Genomic DNA, 15100 nt, shown 5'->3' with positions numbered 1-15100 from the left:
GGCAAAGATCTAAGTTCTTTATCCTGGACCCATCTTACTCTGCATGAATTTCATCTTGATGCATACACCCAGATGGAGGCAAAGAATGTCCTTCATAAACAAGAAGCATCCAGAATGTAACTTTATAGTGGGCAACATACCTTCTCTTCCAAAAGGGCACTCAAAAGAGCAACTAATGGCTTTGTTTACAAACTCCACATGATAGCGTACTCTTGTACCATGAGCTCTGAGTCCTGCTCATGTGCACAAAAAATGGAAGAAGAGAGATGCGCAGAGTGTAGGAAATGAAATGCTGTCTAACGGTGCCCTGGGGGACAAGGCCAGGGGCTTCTCTACCATAGAAGCAGCTGCTGTCCCATCTCAACAAAGGAATACACTCGGGTCTGATAGGTTAAGATTATTCGGGAGATGTGGGCTCGGCCAGCCCAGCCTTGGTCCATGTGATAGCTGGGAATGTGGGGGCAGGGCCCTTAAGAACAAGATGCCCAGGTGTGGGGTTAGAAGAATCTCACAGAGAAACCTTTCAGATCATGGTCCACATTACTTCTGCAGGGCTAAGAGCATTCTTCCAGAAGTGACAGGTCTGTTTATTGCCAAGTATGTGGAAAGAAACAAGGGCACTAAGTTAGAGGGCTCGAGATGCGTATGTTTTATAATGGAGGGATTCAAGGTGACATTATACAGGGTGACTTCTCTTTCTATCTAGGTGTAGTTGTGATGTCTCTGTGTAATGTGCTAGCAATCTGCTCACACATGGCTCCCTCATTAGACTGTAAGGTCCATGCAGGGAGGAGCCATGTCTCTCTTCCCCACCTCTCGATCTCCCGATCCTACAATAGGCCTGGATGCAGAGAAGGGCTAAATAAACATGTGAAGTTAATTAGTAAATGAACACAGAATCTGAAGCCTGGGGAGCAGCGAGAGTGAGGTGAGCCAGTCTGAATGAGGCCCTGGACCTCAGGCACCAGGAGCTGGGCTCTGTCCTCCGCACCCGGCCCAGCTTTCTGGCCAGCCTCCCTTTCCTGGGGTGCCCTCACCTCGGCAGACTGGCCTGTGGTCGCTCCAGGCCGCAAACATGTCGCTCACTTTCATACAGGTGATCCTCTTGGACCCTTGTAGGTCGTAGCCTTCGTTGCAGGTGAACTGGACACTGGATCCCAACCTGGGAGACAAGGAGTGTGTGTGAGCTCAATCCCTGGGCCCGCCAGGCCCCTCCCCACGTCCTTCCTAGTTCCACAAAGAAGCACCACACGGAACTTTATTTCTCCTCTGGCCCTGCATCTCTGCTCCACTGTTTTATCACTTAAAATCTCCATTGGAAGGAACATCTGCTCTTCATCTTCTGTTTCTGGACCATTTAATGGTTTTAGGATTGAGTTAAAAGGTGACTTTGTGAGCAAAACAGCAATCCTCTGAGATAAGCATCAATTAGGGCAGCTAAGAGTGGGTGGATGATACCCATAAACTCTACCGAAAGTGGAGGATTCTGGGAAGATGTCTTGATAGTCAGAAACTTTGCAAAATGCACATCTCAGGGCCCTAGGGTCTCCTAGATTATTGCATGTGAGAGCTGCCTGCTGGCACGTCATTACTGATGATGCCAATCCTTTGTATCCTAGGTATGGGTTTGAAGGTGACATTGGCAGTCTACAGCCCCTCCCTCCCGCTTTAGGCACAGGCCCTGTTCCCAGGACGGAACCAGGAAAGAACGCCAAAGTTCACAGCTCTTCTCCGGGAAGTGTTCCTGTGTCTACGCCCTTCTCCCCAGGCTCCCTCCAGGAAGGCCAGCCCCTGTCTGCCCCCAGCCAGGCCATCCCACCCTCCCTGCAATCACACGTTCCCATGCGGGTCTTACCTGAAGTCCGAGCCCAGTCTTTTGCCCTTTTCAGGTATGCCAGGGTCTGGACACATATTATGCCCTTGGGACACACCAACCTGAGTTACTACAAAGCAAAAAACAGCACATACAGAGATGGATCATCACAGGAAGGCACCAGCCTGGGCAGTGTCTCGGGGTGGGAGGTGGGCGCAGAGACACAGCAGGCCCTGCTCCCTTGGGGCTGTGTAAGGCTGCTGGAGACTGTGGGGCTTAGGCGTCCCGAGTGTGTAAGGTGGGGAGCTGCTTTTGATAAATTCCTCTGCGAGAAAAGTCCAAGCGAAATTCATCAAGAGCATGTGGGCTCGGAGGCTGGCACCCCAAACCAACAACCACCCCGTTCCCTTATCCCACACCAGCGGCCAGAGTGGACAGTCCACAGCCCCCGGTGACCTCCCCACCTCATGCTTCTGATCTGCTCATGGCGACTCTAGATGAGATGAGCCCCCCACCTCAGTCCCAAATGGAGAGATGACTCAAAGAAAGTTAAATAAAAGGTGGATGCGTGATTAGAAACGGTAAAGAATGTAGGAGAAAGCTGCAGTCCGAAGTCCAAAGCAGGGACTTCAGGTCAAACATGGATGCTTCTGCTGAGAAACCTCTTCCCACCAGACACTTCTCAATGCAGAGTAAGTAGTAACCAGAGACCCCCTCCTAAGGCCACCGAGCAGAGATGGCACCTGTGGTGTTTCTGGCAGGTGGTGTGACGCTCTCACATTTGTGAACACCAAGAGTCCTGTTTAAAAAAACCACGTGTACAGTCGTCTCTGCTAAAGGAGGAGCTTGGTCGGGGGGCGGCGGATACACACAAAGTTAGTTTTCTCCTTTCCCCAGGGAGAGGGTGGAAATCCTCTGACCCCTGCCAGTTCATTGCTCTTGAGATGCTCATACTCATGAGGCCGGAACGCCCTCACACCTCTGGATTCCTGGCTTTGGGAAGGACCAGGAGCTGGGGCCAGGCAGACAGCCTGGTGAGAGGAGTTCCATTCAAGGCCTCACCAATCCCACGATCCCAACAGCAGCCTCTGGACGAGGGATGACGAGGAGTCCAGAGCACATTCCCTGAGTTGGCCCATTTCCCTCCCCCCAACTTGACGTCCTACAATATGAGCAATGTACTCCATCACTCACTCACCCACTCACTCATTCTTGCACATGGTACACAAGCAGCATTAAGTGAACACCTACTGTATGCAAGACCCTATTTTGAATACCATGGGAGATGCCAATGGCAAATGTCAGATATGACGACTGTCCTCAAAGAGTTCTCAACTGAGTGAAGACATGAACCATAGAAACAAACTGGGGAACCACAAAGGGGAGGTGACGAAAGATGCAGCTACAGAGCAGTTCAGAGGGAGGACCTGTCTCATATCGCCGAGAGAAGTATGAACGGCTGCCTGGAGAGGTGCATTTAACAACAGACCTTCTGAGATAGCAGGATTTACACACATGGCAACAGAGGAATGGCATTTCAGGCACACAGAAGGGCACGAGGAGCGAGGTGGAAACTTGGAATCGGAACCAGGAGTTGTCCAGTGTGCCGGAAGGAGGGAGGGTGATGAGTGACGCGGAAGAGTGGAAGGTGAGGTTTAAGGTGAGGTTAGACTTCTAAGGGGTTCGAGTCTGATCCTGAAGGTGGTGAGGAGTCACTGAAGGTCCTGAGCTGAGAAGGGCGGGGTAAGATCTGGATTGCTCAGGGGAAGGCCGGTTACTGTGACACGAGCTAGGAAGTTTTGCGAACATTCAGGTAAAGGACAACAAGAGCCCGGCAGTGGGGATGGACAGGAGGTAGTGGGGATAGATGTGGCAAAGAAAGAACACCAGGGCTTATGGGAGACCAGGGCCTGGGGAGAGGGAGCAGGGGGCTGCGTGGCCTGTGTGGGTGCCGGGGAGCTGACTGAGGCAGGGCAGTGGGGTGGCCCGTTTTAGGCTCCTTGAGTCTGAAGCTCATTTGTACAGCTAGGAACCTGGTGTAGAGCCTGTTTAGGTCTTCAGGGACCCCAGGGTGTGGCTGGCCAAGGGAACCTGGGGGCCTGGACAGACTACACGCTCAACCCAGACTCCAGGTATCCTCTTGGGTGTTGGCAAGGAGCATAAGGCCTCCTCGGTAGCCTCCTTTTCTCCAACATTCCACACTCCCAGGTTAAAGCCAGTTGCTCCCACTGGACAATTGTTCTCTACTCCAAGCCCCTCCCTTGCTGAACCTCTCCTTCAAAAGCTTTCACCTCCTAAACTTAGCAGCATCACCCTTCCTGCCAGTCCGCGACTCTTCAGGCTGGGATAACAAGACGCAAGGGCTGTCTCCAAAAGCAGGGCAAGGCCCTGCCTCCCGGAGCCTCAGCGTTTTGCAAGCAATGGGAAGGAAGGAGATAACTGGGGCTTCCAGAGTTCCCAGGGAGATAGCAGGCAGAGAGGAGGCTCTGTTCTAAGAAGATGAGGATGTCAGTCCAGAGCTGCACTTGCCGGTTCATCTGGTGGTAAGCCAGCCTTACAGTGATTCCCTTCTGAGGACTTCTCAGCTAAGCACCCACCTTGGTTAGGCCCTGCCGTCTCAACCCTGCCCACTGACCGCACCCATCCCAAAGTCCCTGCTGACCACCACATGGGAACCACACAGCCACCTTGTAGCACGTTCAGAACGCACAGCAGTTTCTTGCCTCCATCTCCTGCCCTCTCATTCAGTACTGATGCTGCCCAGTAAGAAGCCAGAGCAGGAGGCCGAACGATGAGGATGCAGCTGGACCAGAGAGGCGAGACCATGGCAAAGCCCACCCAACAAAACCACAGCCCCTGACATATGGAGCAAACCCCACTGCCTCCCCTTTAATCAGCCGGCTGGAAATAAGCTCTGGCACCCTCCAGGAAGTCATCAGCTCACCAGTGAGTGGCTCACACCCCACCAGTGCCCTCTCTTCCTGGGAGGACCGAGCAGGCGACGGCGGTCCCATGGGGACCTTCAAGGCTCCCGCAGAAACAAGCACACTTAAATCCCAGTCAGCAGTTTCCTGTCTGAATTATGGAGGCAAGAGGCTTGTCCTCTCTCTTTCCTTAATTCCAGCCTCCCCCGCCTACTCAAAACCAGCCTCTTGTGTTGGTAGCATTAATTTGCTATTGGCTACAGAGGGAAGGAAGAAAAGGGAAGGTGACCTTATCAGGCCCCGCGAGGGCCCCTGTGGTGAGGAAGAAGCTACAACATGCTCAGAGAGGTAATGCCTTCCACCCAAAGTGAAGGGAGGCACAGATACGTGGGTGGTAAGAACCGATGCCTGGGGGTCCATGGTACCCACAGACTGCCTGGTGAAGGCAATAAGTAGGTCCAGGAGATGTGAGCGAGGTCCACGCCTCCCCTGAAGTTCAGGACACCCGTCCCCAGGGAATTTGGGCAGAACACAAAGGGCCCGGGCACTTGAAGACATTTGGCTCCCTGCCTCCATACCCATCCCTCTCCCAGGAAATCCCAGAATGGAGACCAGTACTTTGCGGCAGAGAGATGTACACAGAATTTTTACAAAGAGTTTCTGCATTATTTTGTTAGAATAGGGTTTCTTCATCTTTCTGAAGGAGTTTTGGGCATCTCTGAGTAGCTAATAAAAACCACGGACCCTCTCCCCCCCAAAATGCACCCACAACATCCCACGTCATTTTTGATCGAGTTCATGCACCTCCTGAAATCCTAGATCGAGAAGGACCATCTTAGATCCAAGAGCACCCTGGGAGGAAGGGAGGGGCAGGTTTGCATCCCCATTCTACAGACATGAAACCTGAGACATTAGTGCCTGGGCAACACAGTTACCTGACGACACATGGGGATTAAAACTTGCTGTCTCAGATCTGAGCCATTTCCTTAAAGTCTGCCTGTGTTTCCAGGGCAAACTCTGAAATAAATTGTGCCTGCTTTGGTTCACCTGGTCTCCCATGGCTAGAGACAGAAAGAGCCCGTGTGGGCCAGGGCCACGGCTCGAGCCTTCTCTGAGGACCCTTGGCCCAACCCTCAGCCCTCCTTGCTCCTTGCTCCTTCCTCTGGTCCCCTAGCCAAGCACAGAAGCAGGACCTCCCGGCTGCTCTCTGCCGTCCAGGCCCCCAGGGGCAGGATGACCAGAGGTGATGGTCCCCAGAGATGGGGAGTGGTGCCCTGTCTGCAATGGGAGGACTTGAAAGATGGGAGAAAATCCCACACCCAGGCTCTGGGGCCTCAGAATCTAACCGCCTGTCCCCCAGGCCTGCCCCCTGCACGCAGCACAGAGCTCCGGAGCCACCAACGGCTGCTCTCCACGTCTCAGCAAGTTCTTCTAGCACCTCGGGAGAAGACAGCCGGTGGAGGTGAGACGAAAGGAGAGGGTCAGGAAGGAGGAGAGAAGCAGAGAGAGAAAGAGGGGAAAGCAGAGAGGGTGAGGAAGGGGGAGGGAGGGGAAAGTGGAGAGAGAGGGAGAGGATGTGAGCAAGAGGAAGAGAAGGTAAACCAGCAGGCCAGACACCTGGGGGCCCAAAGAAGGCTCCTCACCCTCACCACCAGGATGGAAATGGAGGGGTTTTCAGCAGAGTCTCTCTGCTTTCGAGTTCAGCCTTCTGGGGTGGCCCAGAACCTTCCTGTGCTCTAGCCCAAAAGCCCTTAGCACACGCTCTAGTGAGGTGTTTCTGGGGTGACACCGCAGCCCCTTTCCCAGCATTGGATGTCCCCCTTTTAATCTTTTAAACACCGACAGCAGGACACATTCCCATAGACGTTAAGCTTCCCTGCGCCCAAGCAGAGAGCCCCCAGCACCGCCCCATCGGCTCGAGAGCCAGGAGCCCTCCCCTCTCGTCTGCTCTTTGTCCAGCCAGGTCCAGGGACCCTGGTAGAGGTGACTAGGCATTTCCCTCTCTCTCCTTCCCAATCGTGCCTTGGGAGCTGGAATTGGGGCCCTACAGCCTCCAAGATCCCAACTGGAAGTTACTGACTCCTAGACGAGGAGCCAGAAAGAGGACTGTCTTAGCAGGTAGAAGTGATCCAAAAGGAAAAATAAAGAGAGAAATGTAGCAGTAATGACTCCCTGGACTGTAGTTAGAATGGGAAGTGAGGGAGAAAGGAGGGAAATGGGAGGAGGAGGAGGAGGAGTCGAGGACAGGCCCTGGAGCTGCTCACTGGCCACTAGGTCAGTGTGTCCACGCATAGAACCCAGGATGGAGGGAAGCAGGATTGAAGGGAAATCACTCCAGCATCATGTGGCTTCCCTGTGGTTACAGCACCGCAAGGCTGACCTCGAGCAAGATGCCCAGCAGGCAGGCGGGCGGGCAGACACTTACACACAGATGTCTTCTGGCTGTTATCTTTGCTGGGCATCAGCTTCACACCTCGAGACTTCAACTCAATTTGCTTCTTGACTAGAGAGAAGGTAAGAGGGAAAATGGTTTAAGTTGTTGTCTATGACTGGGGAGGGGGTCCCTCTAGAACGATCCCCTCTCTTGGCTTGAGACATTCCATGGTGGGTCAAAGCTAGAAGCCCCTCTGGGAAAGGATATATTAAGGGCAGTGTTCAAGTGCCACAGAGTCTCAGACATGGAGAAAGAGCTGCTCTCAAGGCCAGTCCTCCACAGGAGACAGACGAGGTGGTCTTTTAGTGAGCACCCACACGTGAAGCCCTGCAGCCTGCCTCTGCAGCTCTGGTCCCCTGCAGATCCAGCCCCGCCCAATTTGTGAACCAGCCCCAGCCAGGATTGTGGCCCCAAATTTTCACCCTCCCTGCTCCATGCCCTTTGTACTGTGACTTCGTAGCTCTTCCCATTAAAGAGGTCGATTATATTTCCTCATCCTCTGACTTGAATTTGACCGTTGAAATTTTGGAGGCCTTGCCACATCCAAAGGGTTGAAAAGTGCCTGCCAGATTGGGCTTGCCCTCTCGCATCTCCGCCATCCCTGGGAGAAGACGTGGCTGCCCCGGTGGGTGAGGAACACGTGGAGCAGAGCCAATCAGCTGAGCCAAGCCCAGCCCTACACCAGCAGACCTATTGCGGGCAGGGGAAGCTGAGTCCTGGAAGTCGCTGGGGGATGGTGCCTGGCTCAGATGGTGGCCTGATGGATTGAATTGGGTTTTGATCCCATGATGAAGTCCAGTCCACAGCTCATTAGGACTTTGCCAAATAGCACACAAAGGGCACCAGAGTCAAAACTCTACAATTCCAAAGGCCATTCCTCTGAATCCATCATCCTCCTTTGTGTCTGACTACCCTAGCTCCCCAAAGCATTCTGCTGGTCTCCAAGGGCTTCATCCCGTCTCTGGCTACATGGTTTGGTGGATCTGTCCAGTCTCAGGCTCCTGTGCCATCTTCCAGTTGGCCCCTGCTGGGTGACTCAGCCCCACTCAGAACGGTACCCAGCAATGGTAGCAACAACTGTGACTAGGCACTTTCTCTGTGCCAGGCCTTGGGCTAAGGGCCTCACAAGTTCTTCACTTTCATCAGCATCCTTGACTCTTCTCTTTCTCTCACACCCACACACGATCCATCAGCAAATCCTTCCCAACATATCCCAAATACAAGGTCCACGTCTGTCACCCTGGTCCAAGTCTCCTACGCTTCTCCCCTTCTCCCCCTACTGCCACTCTTCCACCCTTGCCCCGACGTAGTCTGTTCTCAACACAACAGCCAGGGGGATCCTTTTAAAACGTCAGACCATATTACATCTCTGTTCCAACTCTTCAGGGGCAGCCCATCTCTCCTAGAGTAAAAGTGAAGTCTTTAAATGGCCTGCACAGACCAATCTGCCCTCCCCATGACCTCTCCGGCCCTCTCTGACCTCCGTCCCTCTTCCCCAGCCACACAGGCCTCCCTGATGTTCCTCCAACATGCCAGGCATGCTCCTGCTCCAGCCTGCCAGTTACCTAGAAGCCCCTCCCCAGATATCTTCATGACTCGCCCCTTTTCTCCTTGAAGCGTTTGTGCAAACACCCTTCCTCACGGAGGCCCTCTCTGATCCCTCCATCTAAAACGCTACCTCCAACCCCAGCTCTCCCTGCTCCCTTCCTGGCCGGATCTCCCGAACCATCTAATACACACTATCCTTTACTTGGTGATTTTTGTCACCTGCATTGCAATGTCAGCTCCATGAAGGCAGGGATCTGGTCTGTTTTCTTCATGCTATATCCCCAGGGCCCAGAAAACACCTGGTACGTAGTGGGCCCTCAATAATCATTTCATTTGGTCCTTTTTACGTTCAATGAGCTTGACCAGTCATTATTCCACCTACTTGATAGATAATAAAATCGGGGTTCATAGTGGTTTAAGTGATTTGCGGTAGGTCTCACAGCCAGGAAGCAGCTGTGCGCTTGGCTGACCTCAGCATCTTCTCTTGTGATCTGCCCCCAAAGCAACCCCAGAGGCACCTTGAACCATCTCCGGCATCTGCCCACCTCCCCAGCTCAGGTCCTGAAAACTCAGGTGCTTGCTCTGCACTGGAGGTAACGTGCCAGTCCCCAAATTAAAGCCCACGGTGATCGGGTGCGCAAGAGGGCCATCTCCCAGTGCCCCCGCCAACCACCCCTCTGCCTACATTAAAAAGCTCCCCAGGGCTTGTCTCCCGGCAAGCTGCTGTCTAAGCTGAATGCCTGATAAAATTCAGCTACCACCACAGAGTCACGGCTTCCCAACGTACGTTCAAACCCTTCTTAAAAACGTGCATTACTCTCCATGTGTATCCAGCAGGAAAATTTCCAATGAACACTAACGTGGACCCATTATCAAACAGAGGGATTAGCAGGGAAACATGCATTATTCAAGCCTAGATAATACAGAGTGGCAGGGAAAAATGCCTCTGATTCGACCATCCCTAAGAGAACAGGAGTGGTCCCGGCACCGTAAGACCAGTTCAAGCTCTTCTCCCTGAGGCACCAGCACTGGAGTAGGGCTGGGGAGAGGGTGACCCAGGGTGGCCCATTTGAACTGAAGTCTGTGGAGATGGCTCAGGTCACCTGGCCAAGAAGGAGGAGGTGAGTCAGAGTGGTCCCAATCCACTGTTTCAGGTTGTCGTGTCCATGGAGGAAGGGGCATGAAGGAGGGGGCCAGTGCGCCACGGGTGCCTTCCCAGGGCAAATGCTGCTTGGGTTTTCCTTGTAGTCGCTGAAGGGGGACCATGAGATGCAGCTGGATGTGAGGGGATGGCTAAGAGGGAGCCCTCTTTCTCTCTCTTCTCAATTGCTTTAAGAAAGAGGCTCCTGCTCCTCTCCCCTCTCGAGGCCCCAGAAAGAATCCTTCCAATTTCTGGGTCCGTTCTCTCTCCTTAGTGCCCCGCTCCCAAGAAGGACCATCAAACCGGACAGATCAGTGCGTCATATTCATTGGGCCACTTTGAGTAGTGGATGACGTCATCATGCCTCCCAAGCAGGAACCGACTTCTGTTCTTTCTCTTTTGCTTCCTGCTACTTATCATGGGATGGAGTTTGTTAAGTGATAAGAAGAGCTGACAAAAAGGAACCTGAAAAGCTACAGGGGGATCCTTCATTTCCATATAAACTTTGTGACTGTTTACTCGTCTGGGCTGGTCCGAGAGGTTGTGTCAGCCATGTTGTCTGTGGGCACCACACGTTAGCCTGAGGAACACGGGTGGGCCACAGCTCTATGAGCAGAGGTTCCTCCTACTGACAATACGCATAAAAAGATGTATGCCCAGCTGACCCAGGCCCAGGCTCTGGGAAGGTGGAGCCTACAGTGGGCCCACACCCTCACAGGGGCTGATGAATGGGTCAGGAAAATGTCCTTGGCTGAGAGGTAAGCTCTCAGCAAGACCCACATCAACAGGGAGGTTAGCATCATCAAGGTCTAGCTCCATATGCTGAGGCCTCAGTTTTTGAAAAATCCCAGGGAAGTGGTCAGATCATGAATTATACATTGCTAATTTGTCTTTTAAACAGTCTGACCAAGTGGGTGGCGTGTGATCATGGAATATGGAACACCACGGGAAATCAGCCACAACACAACATGAGCTCATTGAAGAACTAGTGTGACAGACCAGTGCAGACCAGCGTGTGAACGGTCAGGGAACACGGGCACTTCTCCCTCCAAATCACCACAGTGCCCTACTTTTGGACCCAATCAAAAATGAAGGAGAAAACAACAAGGACCTAGAGAATTTCTAGAAGGTATCTGCTCATGTTGTGTGTACATTCATTCATTTCTGGAGCACCCACTAGCAGAGTGCCAATGATATTACACTGAAGCATTGGTCTCTAAAAAGAGGATTCTGTAACTATTCATGCAATGGAGATAAAATGGAGCCTGAGGCTGGTCCCATGGCTCCAGCTCCACTAGGATGCACACCCTCTGATGCACATATGCATGGGTACATACGCATTCCTGTCTACAACAAGTATACCCACAAGTACATGTTTGTGCCCTTGTGTGCACACGGCTACAAATACTCACTCACGAAATATAATTCACACTTACACATGCTTTTGCATGTATGTGAACAAAGTCAGGACTCCCAAGAGAAGACTGCTGGCTTTAACTGGCTGATGGAAATCTTACTGGGTACATTCATCTCCTCCGAATGATAATGACTACAGGAGACTGCCAGGCTGCTCCATTCATCCTTTATATTCTGGTTAATTACAAGACATTTCCCCGCTGTTGTAAAGGTTAGCGGGACACATGGTACACATTTAGCTGGAAGAATCTGGCAATACAAATGCCTCTCTAGTCTGTAGCTTGAGTTATTGGGCTGAGCTAGCAGGAGACAAGGACCTGTTCGTGGAGGAGAAGAGAGGGAGGCCTAGCCTGTTTTCAAGGCTCTGGGGATCATGAAGTGGATGGAACCTGCAGCTTCTTCTCATCCCAATGGGTTCAGACTTCCCTCCAGCAGGGTGAACCCCTGCCCTAACCTCGATCACTCCCCTTTCCCACCACTTGGCTGCCCTGCTGGCTGGACCATCTCTTCATCTCCCCCCTACACCCACTCCTTCAACAAACCCAGTTCATTCAACCTTCGAAAAATTTTCCAATGTGTATTGTTCTTTCAATGTTCTAATGTCCACTCATCCCTTTGGGCATGGATTTTGTTCACTGATTCACTCTCTCTAGCCCATCTTAAAAAATGCTGCAGAGGGTGATCTTTTAAAAACTGAAACCTGATCTCCTCTTTGACAACTTGTTGGGTGTGCATCCTACACTCTGCCCCTCCCTTGTCACTGAGGGCCCGCCTGGCTGCCTGGCCACCAGCCCTGCAGAAATGCTTTCATTACTCACAGTCCTTTGCTAGACAAGGCTGCGTCTAGCACACTGGCTCCTCATCTCACTCAGATTTATGCCAAAGATGTAAAATTCGGTGCAGATGCCTAAGACCTGATGTTTCAAGGTACAGCCCTTCTAGCAGATGCTGAAGCCCTGACTATGGAGAAGAATAGTGATTATGGAGCACAGCTGGGGAAGCCTCAAAGTACCCAAAGATGAGGTGTTTGTTGCCAGGTCAATTGACTTAAAGGATAAACATGAAACTATCACACCAGACTTGATTGAGACTATGCCAGCACAAAGGAGGAGGCTGGGGGCACCACCACTGCTGCTGTGCTGGCATGTTCGATGGCCACGGAGGCTTCGAGAAGATCAGCAAAGGTGTTAATCCAGTGGAAATCAGGAAAGGTGTGACGTTGCCTGTTGATACCGTAACTGCTGAACTCAGGAAGCAGCCTAAACCTGTGATAACCCCTGAAGAGATTGCTCAATTTGCCACAATTTCTGCAAATTGGAGACAGAGAAATCAGCAACATCATTTCTGACATCATCACAAAGGTTCCAAGGGTGTCCTCACAATACAGCACAGAAAAACACTGAATGATGAATTAGGAATGGAAGGCACAGGATTCGACTAAGATTACATAGTTCCCTTCTTGAATTATATACCAGAAGTTCAGAAATGGGAATTGCAGAACACTTATAATTTCCAGTGTCCTGTTCATTGTACCAACTCTTGAAATTGTCCATGCTCAGTGACAGGCTTTGGTGATAATTGCTGAAGATGTGCTCAGTACACTCGTTTTGAATAGGATAAAAGTGGGCTTTCAGTTTACAGCAGTCTAAGCAGCAGGCTTTGGTGTCACAGAAAGAACCAACAAAGTTGTTGCTACTGCTGGTGAGGTGTTTGGAACAGAGAGCTGGACTCTAAATCTTTGAGATGTTTCACTTCATGACTTAGGAAAAGTTGCAGAGGTTACTGTGACCAGAGATGATGCCACATTCTTGCAAGGAGAAGGTGGCAAGATGCAAATTGAGAAACATATTCAAAAGATCATTGAGCAGTTAGAATGTTACCACTAGTGACTGTGAAAAAGAAAAACTGAATGAACATCTGGTGAAATTTCAGATGGAGTAGCCGTGCTGAAGATTGCTGGGGCAAGTGATGTGGAAGAGAATGAAAAGAAATAGTCACAGATGCACCGAATGCTACAAGAGCTGCTCCTGAAAAAGACACCATCCGGGTGCTTTGCTCTGGTGCATTTTAGGTTTGGAATCACTGCTCCAGCTAACAAAGAGCCAAAAATTGGTATAAAAATAATTAAAAGGACACTCAAAATTCTGGCAATGACCATTGCTAAGAATGCAGGTGTTGAAGGATGATTGACAATTGAGAAATGTATGCAAATTTCCTTAGAAGCTGATTACGCAACATGATGGGTGATTTTTTGAATATGGCGGAAGAGGGAGTCATCGACCAACTTAGGTTTAAGAAGTGCACTGTGGATACTTCTGGTGTGGCTTCTCGGTTAACCACAGCAAAATTCATAGCTACTGGAATTCCTAAGGAGAGAAGAGCCCTGGCATGGTAGATGGGAGGCAGCATGCTCTAGTTCCTAGAATAGCGCTTTGCTATTATGAATGGACCATGTGGTGTTCTTCATGTACAACTTCCGAGAAATCAGCTAGAGAAAACAACTGGAAGAAAGATGTCTAAGGGAGTCACTAAGGGCCATCAGTTATGGTTTCAGTTGCCTTTGTAATGCCGGTCTCTCCCTGGAACATTCTTTTTCCTCTTCTCTGCTTGGCTACCTCTTGTTGGTCAAGGTCTCACTCACGGTTACCTCCTGTCTGTGGCTGTCTCTACATCTCTGGGAGAAGTCATCGTCATCTCAAGGCTTCATTCGGACTCTGCTGAAACCCTTATTACACTGCAACATCATGTCTGTCCTTCTAGCTCTTTGCCCCATGAGCTCCTACGTCGTCATCCTGTGACTGACACAGATCCAGGCACAGAGAAGGTTCTGCACGACAGTTTGATGACCGAGGGGATGAATGACCAACTGTTAGAAGGCTATGTGCTTTGAATTCGTTTCCTGGCAAAAGGAATGGATTACACTTGAAACCTGGTGAGGTGAGGGGGGCCGTATTTTGTGTCCATGCTCACTTTTCAGTTCAGACTCACTCTTTTTTTTTTTTTTTAAAGATTTTATTTTTTTCTTTTTCTCCCCAAAGCCCCCCGGTACATAGTTGTGTATTCTTCGTTGTGGGTTCTTCTAGTTGTGGAATGTGGGACGCCGCCTCAGCGTGGTCTGATGAGCAGTGCCATGTCCGCACCCAGGATTCGAACTAACGAAACACTGGGCCGCCTGCAGCGGAGCGCACGAACTTAACCACTCGGCCACGGGGCCAGCCCCTCAGACTCACTCTTGATTGAACTCAGAAGCTTGGCTTTGTGGGCACCTGGCTCTGGGCTCCTGAGCCCGGTAGCAACAACCCTGCAATTTGTGCTGAGGCCCGGAACCTGGAAACGGTAGGACACTGGAGTCAGCGCTTGGGCCACAGGATGCCTGAGGCTCTTGCCCTCTGGTGTGAGACTGCGGCTCAGTCACAAGCAACAACATGACATGTTCCCATGGAAAACAGAAGCTTTAGCTTGTTACTATAAAAAGCCTCGAGCATCTTGGTAAATGCAAATTGTTTTCAAATGGAAAAGTTTATTCTGCAGACAGTTGAGACTCAGCACAGGACTTCTGGAATGCACTGTGGAATATCTTCCATTTCCCAGTCACCAGGGTTGACTTGACAAGAGAGGCAGCTGGACGGACAGCAGGGCCAGGCTAGGACTGGGCTGACGGGAGGGACGGCACTAGATGATGATCATGAGGTCAGAGTGGCAGGCAAAGGGAACACGCCTGAGGAGGAGCCGGAGCCACCAGCTTGCTCTCATTGTACCTGAGTTTCCCCATCTAACCAGGAGTCAAGGTGGTTGGTGGCTTCAAGGTTCCATTTGCTGAGCCC

General features: G+C 51.3%; 1 protein-coding gene and 1 pseudogene across 1 annotated transcript in view; one reads left to right on the top strand and one right to left on the bottom strand.

Moving 5' to 3' along the window:
• Positions 1 to 15100, bottom strand: part of CSMD2 (CUB and Sushi multiple domains 2) — a 588433-nt gene that overhangs the window by 291395 nt on the left and 281938 nt on the right. The window contains exons 7-9 of the mRNA XM_070510384.1: positions 7163 to 7240; positions 1856 to 1943; positions 1038 to 1162 (exon numbers count right to left, since the gene is read on the bottom strand). Of these exons, the coding sequence (XP_070366485.1) occupies positions 1038 to 1162; positions 1856 to 1943; positions 7163 to 7240 (291 nt within the window). The remainder of the gene's footprint in view (positions 1 to 1037; positions 1163 to 1855; positions 1944 to 7162; positions 7241 to 15100) is intronic.
• On the top strand, positions 10509 to 14074 carry LOC106845655 (60 kDa heat shock protein, mitochondrial pseudogene; annotated as a pseudogene).

This window comes from Equus asinus, chromosome 5 (genome assembly GCF_041296235.1).
Source record: "Equus asinus isolate D_3611 breed Donkey chromosome 5, EquAss-T2T_v2, whole genome shotgun sequence".
NCBI lineage: Eukaryota > Metazoa > Chordata > Mammalia > Perissodactyla > Equidae > Equus > Equus asinus.
This window is presented reverse-complemented; position numbering and strand designations above follow the sequence as displayed.